The following is a 20,139-nucleotide window of genomic DNA, read 5'->3' as shown; positions in this document are numbered from 1 at the left end:
CTGTCTTGGAATTATTCTGTCCAGCTGTACTGAATAGCATTTATGCTCTCTACTGAATGCCCTCAGAATCTTTGGCTATTTATGTTCCCATTCTGAAAGATTTTGTTTAGTTGTGATAGGCAATTATTTAGTAGAGGGAGAAATCTTAATAGTGCTGGGTTGCGTTATTGTTATGGTGCAGGTTTAAATTTTAATTTTTTATAAAATTCTTTCTGCTAGGTATTATGGAAGAAGGAAGCAGTGTTGCAGTATTGATGCCAAATATTGGGGAGCAGGAAGCTGTGCTGATTTCTGAAACAGTCATTGGCCCCACGCTGCAGAACAGTGAAGATCAGAGAAAATGTAAAACCGATCCACTAATCCATGTTATCCAGAAACTAAGCAAAATAGTTGAAAGTGAGAAGTCACAAAGATGCCTTTTAATAGGGAAAAAACGTTCCCATCCTAATACTTCTGCACAGTCCTTTGACACAAACGATCTTTGTGAAATCCCGGCTAAAGCAATTGAGCTCTCTGTTATTGCTGCTAAAAAGACTGAAGAGTTACCAGCAGATTATTTTGTGACTGAATGTCTTCCACAAAGCAAAAAAAATGTGACATGCTACCAGTGTAGTCTGTGTAAGTTTCTATCACCTTCTCTCTTAACGCTACAAGAACATATAAAGCAACACGGGCAGAAAAACGAAGTGATATTAATGTGCTCAGAGTGTCATTTTTCTTCCAAAAGCCAAGAAGAACTTGAATCCCACTTCCAGAACTACCATGAGAAAGATGATAAAAACAGCATCCAGACAAAAGTGCAGCAATGTGTAAACGTCACAAGTTCATTTTTGCAAGGGCCAGTGGAAGGAAGTGTCAAATCAGAGACTGATGAGACAGGAAATCTGGAATGTAAAGATACGACTCAGTCTACCCATATGCCTGAAATGGGTAGGAGAAAATGGTATACTTACGAGCAGTATGGCATGTACCGGTGCTTAATTTGTCGGTACACCTGTGGTCAACAAAGAATGTTGAAGACACACGCTTGGAAACATGCGGGTGAGGTTGATTGCTCCTATCCTATCTTTGAGGAAGAAAATGAACCTACCAACTTGTCAGAGACAGTTGTAACTCACACACCTCATAGTGTGGATGCAGTTGTTCTTTCTTTGGAAAGCAGTGATCTTGATATCCATAGTGAACCTTCTCTTCAACTTCAGATCTGCAATTCTGAGCAACTGTCGTGTAAATCACCAGTAGGAGTAGATGTAAAAGAGGAAGAGGTGTTAATTCCTATTACAGAGGTTCTAGAGGAGACTGTGTCAGATACAGAACAGGATCATATGATAACTGATAGCCTGCTTTCATCAGCACAGAAAATCATCAGTTGTAGTCCAAATAAAGAGGGTCATGTTAATGTAATAGTAGAGCGTTTGCCAGGTGCTGAGGAGAGTGTCTTACAAAAGCCTTTCTTGATGAACGCTGACATTAAAACTGAAAAAAAATTAATCTCAGAGGAGTCCCATGTTACCTGTGAAGAACCTGGTGAAGTTTATCCTTCACATGGAATTCAAGAAGTAATAATAGGATGGAATAATACCGAAAAGAAAGATAATGAATCAAGCTCTAATAAAAATGTAACAACTGATGAAAATGTGCCTCCTGCACGAAGAAGGACAAATTCAGAGTCTTTACGACTGCACTCCCTAGCTGCAGAAGCTCTTGTTACGATGCCTATCAGAGCTGCAGAACTAACGAGGTCTAGCTTCAGGACTCTGACTGGAGAAGATACTGTGAATGCAGGTGCAGGACAGGCAGAAGCGGGTGGCCCGTGCTTGGCTCATTCTAAACCAGCATCCTCACTGAAGAATCCTTCAGAGGAGTTTAGTGGCTTAAACCAAAGTGAATGTGCGATAGTTGAGATAAAGAAAGAAAGGCCAGAGTTATCGGAAGCACCAATTAAAATGGGCATCAGTATGTCACTGCTCACTGTCATTGAAAAACTGAAGGAGAGGACAGACCAGAATGCTTCTGATGATGACATTTTGAAAGAATTACAAGACAACGCACAATGCCAAAATGCAAATGATGCAAATATTTCTGGAAGTAACCTAGTGGAATATATACCTAACGTAGACCGACCCTACCGCTGTCGCCTCTGCCACTATAGCAGTGGTAATAAGGGCTACATAAAACAACACTTGCGAGTCCATCGTCAGAGGCAGCCGTACCAGTGTCCGATCTGTGAACACATTGCTGACAATAGTAAGGATTTAGAGAGCCACATGATCAACCACTGCAAAACAAGAATGTATCAGTGCAAACAATGTGAAGAATCCTTTCATTATAAGGTAAAGTTACTTTCTGTGCCTGTCTGTAATAGCTAAAGAACCCATTTTGCTACTTTTTTAGTGACTGGTGATCCCTCTTGCTAACTTAATTCAGTCTGACATCCTGGCTTCATTGTCAGTACAGTTGGGGCTTATTGCCAGCAGCACTTTCCACATACACAATTCAGCTATAATTATTCTGATTTACCCGCAGAAATAAGCTGGCTTCCTCACATAAGTTATTTCCCTAAGAACCATCTTACGGATATATTAATATTATGGGGTTTCTGCCCATGTGTAGCAACTACAAGAAGAAATGGAAGCTGTCAGAGAAGTTAATAGCTGAAACTTGAAAAGAATCCTGAAATGTGCGTGCAAAAGTAATCGTGGCATTTGGGGATAACTTGAGACATTTTGAAACAGAAATTCTTTTCTTTTTTCCTCTGTTGATGTGTTGGTCTGGATGTTCTGTAGAACTTAGATCAGGAATATTACACCTGTGAGCAGAATAATGTATTTCTTCCATCTTTACAATCAACATTTGAAGCATTAGTGCTGGTGAGTGTGTTCCTGTATACCCAGTTCAGCACTCAGGAGTACAGAATAGATAGCATCAGTTTCTAGCTGTACAGCTGAAACCCTGGTAGGCAACTGTAGTGCAAATTTTCCCATATTTATTGTTGTTTAGTCCTAGTTTGAAAAAATAAACAGTTAGGGTAGCAAAAGGCTCTCTCCCCCCTCTCCTCTACAAGCAAGTACAAACAGGAATAACGTATTCTTAAGTCTCCAGGCAGTGTGGAAATGGAGTCAATTTTCACACACTCTCTAGTCTAATACTGCTTTCGGAGTATAGTAATTTTGGAGGAAGAACTCCTTGCCACTTGCGTGTGGGAAAGGGAGAATAAAGAAATTTATTTTCTAAATAAACACAAACCAAATAATCCTCTCAGTCACTCTCATCAGTCCTTTATGTTATTAATTAATGTTATTTACTTTGTTTTGTTTCTAGTAAAATTGCCTGAGGGAGAGTCTATGTATATGCTAACATGCATTTTTAAAACACTTGTCATTAAAATTTGAGTAACAGTGTCACAAATGATTGCAGTATTCGAAGTGACCATTGGATGTTTGTATTGTGTATTTAAGCATGGGAAATTGGTTTTTTCAGAGCCAGCTGCGAAACCACGAAAGAGAACAACACAGTCTTCCAGATATCTTTTCAACAACCACACCTAACAAACCAGTCGTTTCCAACGAGGCAGATGAAAGAGAAGGTACTGTTCATCTTTACACTTGGCATTACAAGAAGTCTCTCATAACATTACTTCGGTTTGCTCTGTTTGAATAGAAGTGGGTTTAAGATCTCGTTCATGCTGAAATGTTTTCATCCCTGTTCATACCCTTAAACGTATGTTATTCTGAGTGTGCAAAACTTACTATAGTCAGTCCTGAGATATCTTACTGACATTTATTTATAGCCCCTGTAATTGGACCTTGTATTTCTTCTTATGAAAGACAACTGGTATGGTGTATTACTCTGAATTTTAAGGAAAAAAATATTTTTTTCCTTCCTTCAGCAGCCACAGTATTTCCCAGATCACCTAGTAAACAAAATAAAGCGAAAGTCGCTATGGTAATGTAGTTTGCCATCAACATGTACATGCAATAGCATCCATTCTGTGTTTAGAAGTTTCTGTTTAATTATGGTAGTATCCAAAATGAGTAATTTGTTTTATCCTTAGAGAGGCAAACGTAAGGCATTCTAAAAATGCAACCTTTATCTGTAACAGTTGCCAGGGTAACTGTAGGTATGTATTTTCTAAATGTATGCCTAACTGTGGATCTGCTTATAATTTAATAATTTTTGTATTAAACAGCAACAAGAAAACCCCAAACTCTTGATGTGTAAAGGTAGCAAAATAGGGGGGAAATAGCCAAATTTGGAAATTCAGGAGACAGTGTGGTCTTAAAACACTTTTGAGTAGCCTAGGGGCCTGATACTTATTATTGCAACTGGAATGCATCCTCTTCTCTGGTGGGTTAGTTACTGAAAATATTTACAGCAATTTTATTCTCAAGGCAATACTGTAATTATTAGTATTTTGTTATTTTAGAGCACTGTGGAAAAATAATGGTAATTATATCACCTTTGCACAACTGTGGGCTGCAGTATTTCCATTTTGTGCACACAGCTCTCTTCTGTCCTAACTGTGGTTGTTAGGACAAGTCTTGCTTATTTAGACAGCAAAACGTGCGCTACTCTAGTACTTCGATTGCAGTTAAAACTTCTGGGTTCTGCTCTTACCTCTACACCTGAGCAGCAAGTGCAAAACTAATCATTGAAATTGATGCAGCTGCCTGGGAAAAAAGGTACTAACCAGCACGAGCCAGGGTGGATGGCTTGAACCATTAATGATTTGTCCAAAGCCACAAGGTAGATGTCAGAATGGACTGAGATCCGTAACTCTTGACTTCTGTTCTCTAAGCCCATGCTGCCTCTTTTTCTGGCTTTCCAGATTCAAGTTAGAAACTTAAAAGTTAATTATCTTCCCAGCCTCAGGTGAAATGACCCTTCCCGACTCCTTTTTGCTCTCATGAATGCAGAAGGCGTTGAAATTCAGGAAATGGATCTGTAGTGCTTACTGCATCCTAAGACCTAAGCCTGGGGGAGTCAGGGGGAGACAGGAAAAAGGCCTGGGGTCTGTCTGCTAGTAGTGGGCACGTTCCCCATTAACTAGAGGGGGGGGTTCTTCAGAAAAATAACGTAGATGTTTTAATGGAAGTGATAGGAAATAAAACACTGTTAGTTTAGCTGGTTACAAGTATCTCTGAGCACAGCTTGGACTGTTCTGACAATGTTTTGTTTGTTTTAAACCAGTATTTTTAAAGATGTCACGATACAGGAATAACTACCTTGCAACACCTAAAGCATGTCAGATTTGGGGAATACTGTATATTTTGAACTAAAGTCCTGTTAAGGTGACTGAAAATCAAGGTTCCTGTCTGCTATTGAAAACAGGGTGTTTTCATAAGGAGTTTATATCCTGATCTTGTAAATTAGCTTCCATGAAGGAAGAACCCCTGTTCAAGAAAAACTGCCTGCTTTCAATTTAATTACTTTAGAGATTTTTTAAAATATTTTTTGCTCATTATTATCTTATAAAAATGTTACAGCCATGTACTTTAATTGATTGTTTACCCCACATGAAATTTAGTAACGTGGCTTGAATGAAAACAGTTCTCCTTTTAAACTTTTATTAACTCACACTGTGGAATGCTTAAATTATTTCAGAACCAATTTATAATCAAATTGCAACACCACTGCAATCTCTTGTCAAACAGATGTCATCCCTATAAAGCGACACAAAACAAAGAAGTTTATGGCATAGCATCTGTTTATGTGAAAGATGCCTGAGCTGGAACAGTTTCATTTCTATTTATGAAATAGTCCTAAAAGTCTCTTTATTCATCGTGGTTGTATAATAAAATAAAAGGGAGCATTATGATACTGGATATGATTGGATTTTAAATGTCTAATAATGAAGGAATAGGGTTATAAGCAGCATTACAGGAGCACCTGTTACTGCTGCTAGAAGAAAGATCTGTCATTTCCATGTTCACTTTTAAGAGACCTAGTACCCACCATCCAGACAGCAAAAAAGGCCTCAAACCCACAAGAAATAATCTACTGGAGGAAGTGGGGGACACGACTGCTGTTTTGGAACCGCGAGAGATTTTATGATGTATTATAATTTATGTGTATTTTGTCAAAGGAATAAATATAAAGGAGGGATTGTTTGTCAGTAATTGCTCCGCAGCGTGTGCTCCTGGGTGGTTAGCCACTGCGACAGAACTTTGCAATAGGTGTATGTTTGCGTAGTGCTGAAGGCGTTAGATACTCTTTCCTTTGAGCTGCCTGCCCAATAATATACCCGATTTGTAACAGAAAGTACATTTGGGAGCAGTTTATTCTAAAGCTGCAGAATTTAGGATGGAATCCCCAGTCGAGTAGCATGCGCAGTGGCTTAACCTTCCCACAGTCCCCACTCTCCCGAAGATCTGCAGCCCACCAAATGTCTTTGTATTCAGTCGAGATCTTCTACGTAAATGTGCATTCATAAAAGAATAAGTGTAGAAATGTGAATTCCACTTCCTGATACTATCAGAGTTCTTAAGGCAATATTGACTAAAAAACATCCCGCTAATACACCCTTTTCTGTTCTACCTAGGATCTCCTGGTATCCTACTAATAGTAAACCCCTTCCCAGCACAGACTAATGATTTGTTTGTGCTGGAGACGTGCTTCATAGAAGCATAAAGAGTTTCTGAAGTCTGAGCTTTACTTTGTCCCCCACACGTTATTTATTGAATTGTGTATTTGTTTTGGTTTGGGGATGTACTCCAGTAATGATCTCTACTCACTGGAGAAAGTCTCCAGGGATCTGTATCAGAGTTTCTTCAAAGCTCATGTACGTGATAAGAGTAACGGCCTGACTGTTTAGCCAGCTAATAAGAATTTGGTGTAATTGGTGAAAAGAACTTGAGCACCTTACTTGCACTCGGGAAAAAAAAAGTAGAATTCCTTAAGCTAGTGAAGAGGTCAGATGCAGAAAGAAAGCTTTTTGATTTTTAGTTTGATGTTTCTTTCGACAATAGTGCAGCTCCAACCTTGGTGTTCCTTGATGTTTCTGATGTTCCTTCATTTTGGGAAATGCATGAAGGCTGCATGATAGGCTGGAATGGCAAAATAACCTGCATTAAAAATACCATCCCTCTTCACAAATGTTCATATTTTAACCCAAATCAGTTCCACTATTCAGTGAGGGAGCAGGAATAGGGCTGTTTAAGTCTACACACTTACATCTCAAAAATATTCAACCTGTGCGCTTGTGGGCACACATTTTCCTTTGTTAAATTAGTCACTAGCTTTTGTGACCATTAATCTTTCAAGAGTGTCCTTCATTCTGGAAAGAAAAAAATTATTATTTTTGTTACAATTGTTTTTTGGTAATTTGGAGAAATTCCAAATTATTTCTTAACAACCTGGTCAGTATCTATTTTCTTTACCATCTCAGATCCTTCTGAAAGTGAGAGTGTATGTGCATGATAAAGAGGATTTAGGTGCTTTCGGAGGCACCTAAATTGTTTTTCTTTTCTATGTTTGCCAGTTGGAAACTTGTCCATTCTCAATGCCCGTCTTTTCCTTTGATTTGACTCATTCTGCAAAGCAGCGAGACTGCTGAGTTCAGCAGTTCCCACATTTTATCACTTTTTGCTATAATAACAGGATTTTAACCCAATGCAGGAAGAAGGGAGGTGTCCACATAGAGATAAAGAATGTGTTTTCCCAAAATTTTAATAATTTCAGTAGACGGAGGGGTGAATGCCGAACAGCGTGGTAAATAAACTATACCTTTATTAATCTCTGTGTCCACTGCCAGTTCGCTCCAGATACTTTAGAAGTATTAAATATTTATAGATATTTAAAAGTACTGCTTTAAAATGTTAATTCAAGTTTCATGATTCAGTTATGCTGAAATTATGAGAAATTCTTAAAATGCTGAATGCAGCTCTCTAAAACAACGGACTGTGTTTCGTATAGGAAATAAGTCTTCAGTGCAGAAGCTGTACAGATGTGATGTGTGTGACTACACAAGCACAACTTACGTTGGTGTGCGAAATCACAGACGAATTCATAACTCCGATAAGCCATACAGGTAAGTGTCTCAGTTATCGCTGATGAATGCTACGTGCCTGGTTTACTTGTTTTAACTAAAAAGGTTCCTTAATTGCTCATGCGGTTTTGAAGGTATTTTTAAAGAATTTCCGTTACGTAATCCAGATCTGAAGGAGCCACGCTTGCAGGCTGACTCAAACTGTATCAGTAAGATTTGCTAACGTCTCCAGGATGCACCTTTCCTTACAGCAGTCTACTGCGTGTTTTCAGTTTGTAGCATTCAGATGGGGAAAGGGAAATAATTACATTGTAAAATTCAACCTTGTCCAGTAGTAATAATGTATTTCTTGAACTCCTTGCACACTTACGTTCATTTTGGATTAGCTTTATGGCAAAGTGTTCTCCATTGTCATATTGCTACTTTGCACATTGGCTTCTACAGAGTGTGGCAAAATTCTGCCTTTTGCCGTGTCACCAATCCCCTCATCTTTTTCACAGGTTTCAAACAATAAGAACACACTCGCTTAGGGTCAGATTTTAGAACTTTTTCACAAGGATGCCGTATGAATTTATATAGAAACTTTGATATCTAAAATCACATGTAATGCTATAGCTCAGGTCCCCAGCAGAAAAATAAATCATGCATTTTTCTATTGGTTGCTGCATAAATTCCTGCAAATTCAATCCATAATCATCCAGTGTGGATCTTTGTCCCTCTCTAGTGGCTAGAAGATAGATCTGAGTTAATAGAATTTTTGAGCAATATACTTGTCCCTTTCTAATACAAATTCTGGAAACTCAACACCTTGAAATGCTGAGATCAGCCAGGGACTTTCTCTTTTGGATAAACAAGCCCAGAAGACATGTTGTATTTTGATTTGTGCATTATACTGATAGCCCATAGCATGGCAAAAATTTCCAAGGTGTTTGCTCAGAGAGCTGTTCTCCTCAGAATCTTCCCTATTGCCGTTATTTGTTGTGTAGTGGGGCTGGAACAGCAGGTACTGTAGAGTGTCTTGTACGTGGTAGTTTTCTGAATTGGTGTTAGCCAGCCTGCTTGATTTAGGAACCCTTGAAAATTTTCCACTGGTGTTACAGACTGCTGCTTACTAAATTTAAGCCTGCTGATCTGGCTTGCTTTTCTTGTTATATTTTTATAAACCCCTTAGACAAACCTGCAGAGCTGGCAGGATACTTAAGCCACAGCCTGAAAAACATGAAGATCCAGTATTTATGGTATTTCTCCTTCTGAAACATGTATTCCTCAAGCCTTTCATGGTATTAAATAGCAACTTGCTATATTGCTGCCATTTTTATAGCTGTAAACATCTTTTGTAATTTTTTTTACAAAAATTGCTGGAAATTAAACTATATAGCCTCCTAATAATGCATTTTTGTAGTTTTGATACCTTCTGTATTTTAATACTGCACAACTAAGTCCTTTCAAAAATAAAGTTAAGGTTAGGTATCCTGCAGTCTCAAACTGTTTCAAACTATAGACTAGCCTTAGTAAATATTGGACGTTTTACCATTTAAAAAACCCCCAAACATCTAAAGTCCTAAGGAACACAAGGAGTTGTAGCTAAGCTTGATGGCTTCTGTTTGGGTATGTTATGTACAGGAAGCTTGTGTGGTAGTATGCTGATACTTATGAATAGCATAGTATTCCGTGTAGTAGTTTGGGATCTAAATCCATGGATCTAAATCTAGAGCCATGAGTTTTATACATTTTTATACCGCACCAGTGTACTTCATGTTTCTGCCCTCATCAGAACAATTGCATTTTTTTCGCCAAACAGGCAAGATGTTTTTATACAAAGATACCAATTAAAATTTAGACAGCATGATGTGACACTTGTCTTAGGGCACTTGAGTCTAAATGTGTTGCTTTTGTCCCTGACTTCTATTTCAGGTGTAATGCTCTGAAACTTAGACTTTGTATTACTAAATACATAGTTTGCCTTTTGAAATGTCACGAGAAACATGGTGTTCCATTAAGTGGAACGCATACTCTTGAGGAACAAGACTCACTTCTAAATACACTGTGTCCCCTGTGGCCCTTACGGTCGTATTCTGCCTTTACATAACACAGCCAAGCAACTTGCATCAGGGCTGCATCCCTTCAAGGGCATCCACATCTCCCTTATACTTCGTGATGCTTACCAACTCCAGCAGAGGCACGCAAGGTAGATGTCAAGGAGGAACACAGTCCACATGCCTAGTGACTCTTGCTCAAAGGTGGAGACTTTTCTGAGCTGCAAAAGATTCCCTCAGTCCAACAACTGTAATGACTGGGACTTCTGTAAATATTGTTAGTCTGTAACCGTAGTCTTTCCAGATACTATTGTTTTCTCATAGATTTTTATTTCTGGAATAGTACTAGCAGGTAATTGTCAGATTAGTTTACTTGTTATTGTCTCTTCAGATGTCGAGTATGCGACTTCGCCACCACAAATATGAATAGCTTGAAATGTCATATGAGGCGCCACCCCCAGGAGCATCAGGCAGTGCAGCTAATGGAACAGTACAAGTATGTAACAGTTCTAATTTGGCAAAACAGCTGTGACAGTAGTGACTTTGTTATGTTAAAATATAAAGCAGAGTTCAGATTCTATTCTTTTCCTTCCTAGATTCATTCTTCGTTCCAGTGACTTTTTTTTTTTTTGTGAGAGAGAGAGAAAGAGAGAAGAGATTTGATGTGGCATTCCCAGGCAGTGTTTATGCTAACTAAATAAACATGTCCGTGACCTCCCTCTGGTACAGTATTCAGCTTTTTCTTTCTAGAATGGGATGGTTGCATAAACTGCCTATTGCAAGTAGTTTCTGGACCGTGTGAATTACCAAAGCGTGCCTGGAATTGTTTGGGAGGTGGCACGTGCCAAAACCATGCCAGGGGCACTTCTAACATTTAACATTATAGATTTTTAAATTCCAGTTCCCAGGAATGTTCTCTGGCTTTATTTAACATCCTAGTCTAGGCACAGCCTTTGCATACATGTTACTTAGATTCCAGATTGGCATCACACTACCCTAGTTAAGAGTTACTCTGAATAGTCATTTAAGCATGTCCTTTATAGTCTGTCCATAGCTGTGTATGGTTTTATATATATATGAGAAAGCTGGTACAAATGTGCGCAATCATTCGCTACTAATTTGCAACAAAAAATAAAATCTGGGAAAGAAAAGAAAATCAGGAATATTCTGAACATTTCTCAGTGTAAGATTTTAAAGGCAGTAGGAAGAATCCAAATGAAGCACATTCATTTCGGAGTTTCTTCTCAAGAAGATCTGCTTCTACAATTTAAAAGTCCTTGTGCTCCATTTTCCCCCAACATGTTCCTAGTAGCACTAAGCTCTATTAGCTCTGCGGTCACACTTCATACAGTATTGCCGAGTGCTCTTACTGAAAATTACTGAAAACCTCCACTTTGGTGCCCATGTCCCCAAGGAAGTACTCTATCAAAAGCTGCAAGATAATTGTTTCCTCAGCAGATTAGTTTAGGATACACTTGAACAGTAAAGTTTAATAATTTGACACAGGTCAGCCAGTAGGGCAGATCATGCTATAGAACCGAAAGGGTTCCACTACTAAACTCAGCAGTAAAATAGTTTTGTTTCTCTGGGAATGTTTTGCATATGTGGTAATATACATTAACTATATGATCATAAACTAGGCTAAAAGTTGTTGAGTTTCTGTGTCTTTGATTTGAACTGTATGCTAAAGCAGTCAACGGCATTTGGCTCATGGTATTGTTCTCAGCAAAGTAAATCTGATTAGTAAATCACCTGAGCAAATTAATGTATTTTCAAAAATGATACTGTGATTAAAAGGGGGTAAAAGAAGCACTGAACTGTTGCTTCATTTGCTGTGTTACCAACCCACTGACCAAGCTGTGTTAGTGGCACAGTAAAATCGTACATATAAGAAGACTAGTGGAATACATGTGCATATCAAATGTAATTAAGATTATTTGTTGATCTTTGTGTTTTGCAAAAGAAGAAAAAAAAAGAATTTTGGCCTAATTTTGTGTGTAAACTAAGGTCTGCCTTTTCTCTGATTTTTATTGATGCCATTATTCTGTAACAGCCTTATTAGAAATACTAAGTTTCTCAACCTGAGAGTGAACCTGCCTATACTTGAAAGCATCGATTTTCTTCATAAGGCTTCAAATTAGAAGGAAAACAGGATAGTAATAAAGAAGTAAGAAAGAAAAGTGAGCTAGAAGGACATGCTTGTTGTTACCCAGCAGGACACGATTATCTTGCTACGTAAGCAAGGCAACGTACCGCGCCTTCACAACTTGTGATCACAATTTTTGCTGTTCTTCGCAATCTTCTGCTGAGCAGAACTAGTCTCCTGTATGTGATCATTTGCAAGGCACTTAAGGACTACATCCTACTGCCATTAAGAGAAGCGGTGAAACCGTACTGAGTTGCAGTGTGTAACACTGCTTTACATAGGCCTTCTCATGTTTCCAGGTTCTATTTCTGAAAAGATCTTAAAAATTTACAAAAGCTTAGCAGTACAGTAGTCATTTTAACAGGCTCATCACAGTGTAACACTGGATCACATTGCTTGAGCAGAAAACATCTTACTTTCACTGAGGAACGAGATAACTGAGACGCGTTCCTAGCTATAATTTCGTAGAACGAGGTCACCTTTGATTTCTAGAAAAATTTGATCCTGGTCTTTTCTATGTGACATGAGAAACTGAAGACTTCCAAAGTAGCAGGTACTTAGGCAAAGTAGCTTCCTTGTCCAAAAGACAAGGAGGTACGTTGTCCCGATCATGAGTACTGTGTTCTGCTGCTTCATGCTGAGATGACTACTTTATCACCTTAGGAGACACTTCTAAAAAACCTCCTCTGTTGTGTGTTCAAATATGAAAAAAGTCCTGTGGGATTTGATCAGTCCCGGGTTATTTGTGTCCATAAATGCACACTACATCTCTGTGTAAATAGGCTTTATTCTTCAAGCTTTAGTTCTTTACTGTTTAAGACAGCATTTTGTAGGGAAATAGAAAATTTAGTCTTGTGGTACCCAAGCTGATTGAAAAATCTATGGACTGAATGGTGACCTCTCTGAATCTCAGTGTGCGAATATATTCCAGATCTGACCGGACACTGTCCTTGGCACCCTGCTGTAGCTGATCTAGGTGATCTCAAGCAGTCCCTTCCAACTTCAACAATGCTGTGATTAAACAAACTAATAAACACCACACCAGGAAAGACTTTATTAGTTCAATTAAAACTATCAGTGCTAATTACGCAGCTCCTGCTTGGTTCAGAGCAATGGCAAAAAGAGGTCACTACCTGCCTGCCAGATACCGCACCAATGTGCTTCATGTTTCTGCCCTCATCAGAACAATTGCATTTTTTTGCCAAACAGGCGAGATTTTTAATCCATTTGTTTAAGAAGTCAGAAAAAGCAAATCTAAAAATTCTCAGACCCTAAAGTCTTACGTTTCAGGATGAGACTTTGCAATCTAACTTGACCTAGTTATGAAACTGAAAAGGGGAACTGAGAAGAGGATGGACATGTAGCCCTCTGTTTACTCATCCTTTTAGAACTAATCTATTACTAAACTAATAAAATTTAACTTCTAAATATTTCTCTTTCTCCTTCTCCACTTTTCTTCCCTAGATGTTCTCTCTGTGGATATGTATGTAGCCATCCTCCATCCCTGAAGTCTCACATGTGGAAACATGCGAGTGACCAAAATTATAACTACGAACAAGTGAACAAGGCTATTAATGATGCAATTTTGCAAAGCAGCAGGTATGCCTGATTTCCTTTCAAGCTCTATCATGTAGAATTTTCAAAGGACCCAACTCTGATCGAAAATAAAGTTCCTGTCAAAAAGCAACAACTGTACGTTTTGATATTTGTTATTGTTTTTATTATTTCAGGTTTCAAGGACAGCTTCCTGACAAAATGTTATTAGAAGGCTCAGATGAAAGTACAGTCCCTATACTAGGAAGTTCAGACAACGTGGTGTCTTTTACAGAGCCGGTTAACCAGATTACAAATGAAATTTCAGGTTCTGATGAAAATGAAAAACCTAACTTTATGAATACCTCATGCAGTTTAGAAAAGAACTCTGCTCTCCCCCATCTTGGCACAGAATATTGTGTTCTTCTCTTCTGCTGCTGCATTTGTGGTTTTGAGTCTACCAACAAAGAAAATCTGCTTGATCATATGAAAGAACATGAGGGTGAAATCATAAACATCATTCTAAACAAGGACCATAGCACAACTCAGAGCACCGACTAGGAGAAGCAGTAAGTTAAAGAGAGGGTTTCCTAGACCGAGTATTTGCTTTCTTAGCTAATTCTTGCCTGAGAAACTTGCTCAAGAGAAGAATTGCAAGCAAAACTTGGTTTCCCATCCCGAGTCCTTGTTTCAGTAGGAACACAACCAGGGACTGAAGAATCATTTAGGAGATAAATATAAGGAGTGGGGAATAGAACGATCTATTTTGACCTGTTATTTCTCTATATGGTGCCAAGAATGTAGGGTTGTTGGTTTTTTTCTTTTATTGTCAGGTACTAGTCCGTAATAAAGCATTAGTACAGTACGTTAAAACCCAAAGGTATGAAAGAATTTAAGAGCTGCTTCTTCCTCTGTCTTTGTTGTTGGAATTCTAAGTATTTCAGCAGAGAACATTTTTCCCTCTTTTTTGAAACTGGCAACAGACCAGATAAAAATTTTACAATATGATCTCATAAACCCCAGTGCCTGGACTCTGGAAGGCAGGGAGAGGGGAGGAGCGTCAGGGCATGTGTGCATGCACCCATAGGCATTTCATTTTTCCCCATCTATTTTTAAGGCCTTACAAACTCCAAGTCGTCCTTCAGCAAAGACTGCTATCCTGTCTGATTCAGAGCAGTGGGAGCTGAGGAGCCTCGAAGCATTTTGCTAATAACTATTTGTCTGATTGGATCCTAACTGAAAAGCTGCTATCTTTTGAATTGATAGTGTGGAAAAGATCCTTTATAATAATGACCCGCTGCTTCTTAATGGTTTTCTTGACACATTCAGCAGAACTATTAAAAAAACCAAAAGCTGATCATATGTCACTTTTAATTTGTGGTGATTACTTTGCAGAATATATACGAGCAGTGTTTTTAATGAGGACAAGGTATTATCAATAATTGCCAGAGATGTAGATTAAACCTCTGTAAATACCTAAAGATGTAGGTGAGCAACAAAGTGGAATTTTGAGAACGCCTAAATGCTGTGGAGTTCTTTGAAATCCCACTGGCTGTCTAGATTTCCCATTTGTCTGGCAGAGCTGTAACTGTAGAAATAATTCACTGAAAGATAATCTTCCTCTAGAAAACCATTTTTAACCATTTTAAAAACTCTTTTTAATAAAAGGCAGACAATATTTTAAGCAAGAGTATATCCAGTCACTTGTAGAATAAATTTTACTAGTGCTTGTAAGATGGATTCATAAAGGGAATTAGGGATCACTTTGTTTTCCAAGAAACACATAGAAATCTCTCCCTTTTAAATCCTTTAGCTTCTGCAGTTACAGTGCTTTTGGTTTTGGGGTTTGTTTGCAGTTGTTGGGGTTTTTTTACAGTTACAGCAATTTGCAGAAGTCGTTCATCTGTGTTTCACTTTGGAATATTATTATACTGGCTAATTACCTGGCAACTTGGCTGAGGTTATTTATAAAGTTGGCCACTTAAAACATTTGAAATACATGCGTCAGTGAAGGGAAGTAGTAGTACTTCCAAAGAAGCCCTTTAGCAGCCAGATCCAAACTTTCCAGTTGGGGCATGTATTTCTGCTTTCGACGAGCAGCAGATGCACAGCAGCATGCCTAGCTCCTGACATGCAGTTACCTGATCTGTAGTAGCTCATTACCTAAAAAAAGACTTACTGTTAGAAAAACAGTATTTTGTGGCCAGTTGATTTACACATTTCTGCTAGCAGAAATAAGCTGCAATGGCAAATCTAAGAAGGTGGCTTATGTAGTGTACTGTCTGTTGCGCTATTGCTGACTAGAAGTGGCAAAGAGGAAATGGAAACAAGTCTGGGTACATCTTAACGAAGTGCCACAAAATCTAAAGGCCAGGGTAAAGGCACTGAAACTCTTAAGTACATTTGATGATTTTTATTTTGAAGTGATTTCCTTAATTTGTCTTGTTCTTTTGGGTTAAATACCTATTTTTTTTAATAAATGAAATAGCAGAAAGTACACATATTACTTGAAAAATTGGTTGGGATATAATGTCAGAGCATTTTTGTGTCAGCTATTTGAGTTTTAAATACATGTGTAAAGTAAGTATACATTATTTTCAGTTAAAAGTTATTTTTCATATTCCTATAGATTTTTACATTTGAAAGACATGATTTATTTACATGATCTCAAATTCAATTAGAAATAGTGTAATGGCATATTCATATTGTCTTATTGACACCAGTATTTTACCTTCAATAGAGAATTAATGCAAAAATGGTACATTATCTGGAATATATCTCTACCTTCTATTCAGAGATCCCATTTGTTGAAAAAATTATAAAGGTCCGTAGCAATGCTAAACCACCAGTCAGTGTTCACAGAAACAATATTTTGCCACGTCGTTATTTTTCTGTAAAGGGATAATTAAAGTTGCTCAGCTACTGAAAGACAAAAAGGTGAAAAACTTGCATTCATAAGCTAAGGAGGAGATGGCAGTAAACCAAGATTCAAAAAGCAAGTACCCTTGAAGGAAAATTAACAGTTTTGGTGTATGTGGAAGCCACACTTGCAGCGTTAAGCATAATGCACCAGGGCTCACTGTACTGGGTTTACTAAGCAGGATGCATCTATTCGCACATGTTCTTGCCATGCTGTTGCTTTTTTCCTTTTGTCCTTGTGTTCCTATTAAATAGTAGAAGGTTAGTTGCCTCAAAAAAACATTATCGATCCTAACAAATGAAAACAAATAATTCTTTCCCATATGCACAGATTTATTTTTTTAACTGTCTCCATGCTGCTTACCATTAGTTACCCACTCACAGTTCCCATGGGCTTCATCGGAACTTCTGCATGTGAAGTAGTTACAGACTTAGTTTTTCTGAAAGCAAATTATTCCTCAGGTTATCTGCTTTAGAAAGTGTATGGTTGGCTTGGTTGCATGTTACGTAAGGGGTTTTAAGCACATTTCAGAGTAACCAATGCTGCGGTCCTCCCCTTTCTTTGAGCTTTGAAAGTATTTTCAAATCTTCTGTCACGGCACTATCAGATGACCAGCTTTTCACTGGCTGTTTATTTAAACTAGATTTTATTTTGTGATATGAACTGGTAACTTGCAGCTTTGTTTTAAATGCCTGTACTTCTACTAAAGAGAAAACTTCATTCATACTAGAGTATACTGATAAATAGGTGCATATTTCATCTTTCCAATTTATGCTTGGCCTGGAAAAATAGAGTGGGATTCAGTCAGAGTTATTGTATTTTCCTCTTTCAGAAGCACTTATTTAATCATTTTTAAAAATGTACAGTTGGTGCTCAAAGTAACATTTGTTAAGATATATTTAATAGAAATTTACATTTGCATTTGATATTCATGGACATGGGTACATGTATTTTTTTAAGAAGAGGTATCGTAACACTATGGCACTGCTTTTATAGCCAAAGTATAAAAAACCCTAGAAAACTGACATGTAAAGACTGCAGTTAATACTGATACTGTATCTTATTAAATAGGATGACTTTCATTTTATAAAATTATCCAGCACATTAAGCTGCATGCCTTAAGCTCTCTCTAGGATTGTGTTCCTGGTAGACAACTGTTTGGAACTATGAAGCAAAGTCTGTAGTACTACTTTAACTACCTTCTGAAATACTGTACAATGTTAGAATAATTTATTTTGCTTTACAGGAGTTTGTCACGTATTGACTTTAATATTGTATTTTGGTAATAAACTTTTTTTGTTAAACGCTTTAGTCACTTTTATTTGACCTGTCTGAAATATGGAAAAATGTGGAAAATTCAAACACTGAACCAGTGTTTAGAGAGACTGGAATCTGTTTAAATCAAAAAGTTTCTAAAATACTTTACTGCCATTTCTCTTTCTTGTGTCAAGTTATTACAGTCTTAATACTCAATTAAAATAAGTTTTATTCAAGTAACTCTACTGACGAAATACGAGACTGTTAGGTCAAAATACTTGTAAGCCTGCATGCAGTTACATGAAGGACAGAGCTGCACTCTTAAAATTCATAACGGAGGTAGTGGGAATTTTTTCTGTTAACGTAAAGGGAGTGAAAGCCTTACGCAGCTTTTTACAAATTAGTGATTGACTCTTGCTTATCCATCACATAAGCTAAAACATACCTTGCAATCGAATTTTAAATATACAGCATATTTAGCTTTGCTGGAGCTTTCCATCTTTTTCAGGGGAAAAAAAAATAATCTATAACTCAGTTGCCGTTGCAACTCAGTGGCCAAGGAGAGAGAAGAGAAAGTAGCACCAGAGAGTGCCCACTGCTGGTATTACTAATGGTTTGCATTTACATAAACAGGCTGTTTTATTTCATTTTGGTTACTGTTATGGCCCTGGGCCAAATACATCGAAGTAAAAAAAGTGGGCTCTACAAATAAGGTTAGATGCAATGATACAGAATGTGTTGTGCAGCTTTGTCACGTTTTCTCTAATGCAGAACCTGGGGAAAAGTCTCTGCAGTAGGAGCAAATGGTATTACCCTGTTCACTGGGCCAAATTATCTTACTTCATCTTAGTAAAGCAAAAGAGCCTTACCCGAAGTTATTTCCCCCCACAAATAACGTGGTCATGCATAGTCCAGCTGGTATCCCAAGACGCGTCATCTGCTGTGACGCACGTGTCGTATCAGACCCCTTCCCTCCACGCTAGGTCTGGCCAACCCAGCGCGGGGCTGCTGCTCCCAGGAGCCAGGGCACCCTGCCGGCACTGCAGCAACGGGACTGGACACGGAGCTTGCTGCATAGAGCTGCTCTCACCTACCTGATGGACGTAGCGCTCCCGAGAGTTAGGAGAAAGTGGGTTAGAGCCCTGCCACTCATCAGTGGGATTCAAATCAACTCTGTCCTGTATCTTTAGCAAGTATTTACAGTCAGAATTATTGCAGAAAAGTACATTACCTGACCCTCTTCACACAAAAACATACATGTGCTCAAAATAATTTTTACATTTATTTACACTGTAAAATCACTTGTATCATCTGTGTATAGTATGTTCATTTTACAAACACCTGACATGCATGATGTGGCAGTGATGCTATTAGTAATAAAAATAATATAAATCTAATGCTCATTGTGAAGCCCATAGCTTTTCAGTTTCCATTAGTTTAAGCATTCTCCACAAGTAAACCACCTGCTTTATTGCTCAGAAAAGTAGCTAGTGGCTAGTCTGCTTGTTGTAAATTGACTATAGTATTTGGAGAGTGCAATCAGAGGAGGAGAAAATCATAGTTTGTTCAAAAAAAAATACTTACAAACACACTAAGTGTGCAAAGACAGATAGATACTGAAAAATTTGCCGATTCCTAATGCCAATGGCTTCAAAGCTCTGAATTAGCAGGATGATTACTAGATACACTGTTGGTTTGGCATCCCTGAGCATGTTTTCTAAGGATTTCATGACTTCATGCTCCAGATACCGACTTTGCCAATGAAGCAAGGTTGTGGAATGTAAAAGAGGAAAAGAAGTGTTGCTGGACCATAAAATGGTGATGGAAAAAATCATCTGAATATTGTCTTGAAGAAGCGGACTCTATCCCTGCCTGTTCCACAGAATTTCTATGGATTATTGGGAAATCTGCTTTCTGAAACAGGATCTGGGAGTCAGCATGTTGGTAAGGGCTTTACAGGGAATTCTTTCTTCTACAGTAACTATCTTTAAAGACACAAGTAAAATTTACAGTAAAAAATTATTTTAAGGGTAGCTTGTTCCGGTTAAGTGGAAAAAAGTCTGGAAAAGACCTTTTCCTCCCTGGCATGTTTATGCTGCAGTTGACCAAGAAATACAGTGGAGCTTATAATGAACTGAATACAAACGATACCTCTGCTCTCTAGGATTCTAATTTAAAATAAAAACATCGCCTCACTTATACCTGTAATTACATCTATTCGGGGAAAGCCAAACCACTAGAAGTGAATTCTACGCCGCTG

The 20,139-nt window shown here is 38.1% G+C and overlaps 1 protein-coding gene across 1 annotated transcript; it reads left to right on the top strand.

Annotated features, from left to right (window-relative positions):
* Positions 1-224: 224 nt before the first annotated feature.
* ZNF507 (zinc finger protein 507) lies at positions 225-14,263 on the top strand. Its single transcript, XM_010140454.1, has 5 exons — positions 225-2,333; positions 3,481-3,586; positions 7,915-8,029; positions 13,634-13,768; positions 13,900-14,263. The coding sequence occupies exons 1-5, from the start codon at positions 225-227 to the stop codon at positions 14,261-14,263; spliced, it is 2,829 nt and encodes a 942-aa protein (XP_010138756.1).
* Positions 14,264-20,139: the final 5,876 nt, after the last annotated feature.

This window comes from Buceros rhinoceros, unplaced genomic scaffold (assembly GCF_000710305.1).
Source record: "Buceros rhinoceros silvestris isolate BGI_N320 unplaced genomic scaffold, ASM71030v1 scaffold44417, whole genome shotgun sequence".
NCBI classification, from domain to species: Eukaryota; Metazoa; Chordata; class Aves; order Bucerotiformes; family Bucerotidae; genus Buceros; species Buceros rhinoceros.
This window is presented reverse-complemented; position numbering and strand designations above follow the sequence as displayed.

Coding starts and splice junctions, on each gene's coding strand:
- ZNF507 (XM_010140454.1), top strand. CDS start 225: ATGGAAGAAGGAAGCAGTGTTGCAGTATTGATGCCAAATATTGGGGAG. Junction 3,587..7,914: donor CGAGGCAGATGAAAGAGAAG/GTACTGTTCATC, acceptor TGTTTCGTATAG/GAAATAAGTCTTCAGTGCAG. Junction 8,030..13,633: donor AACTCCGATAAGCCATACAG/GTAAGTGTCTCA, acceptor TTTCTTCCCTAG/ATGTTCTCTCTGTGGATATG.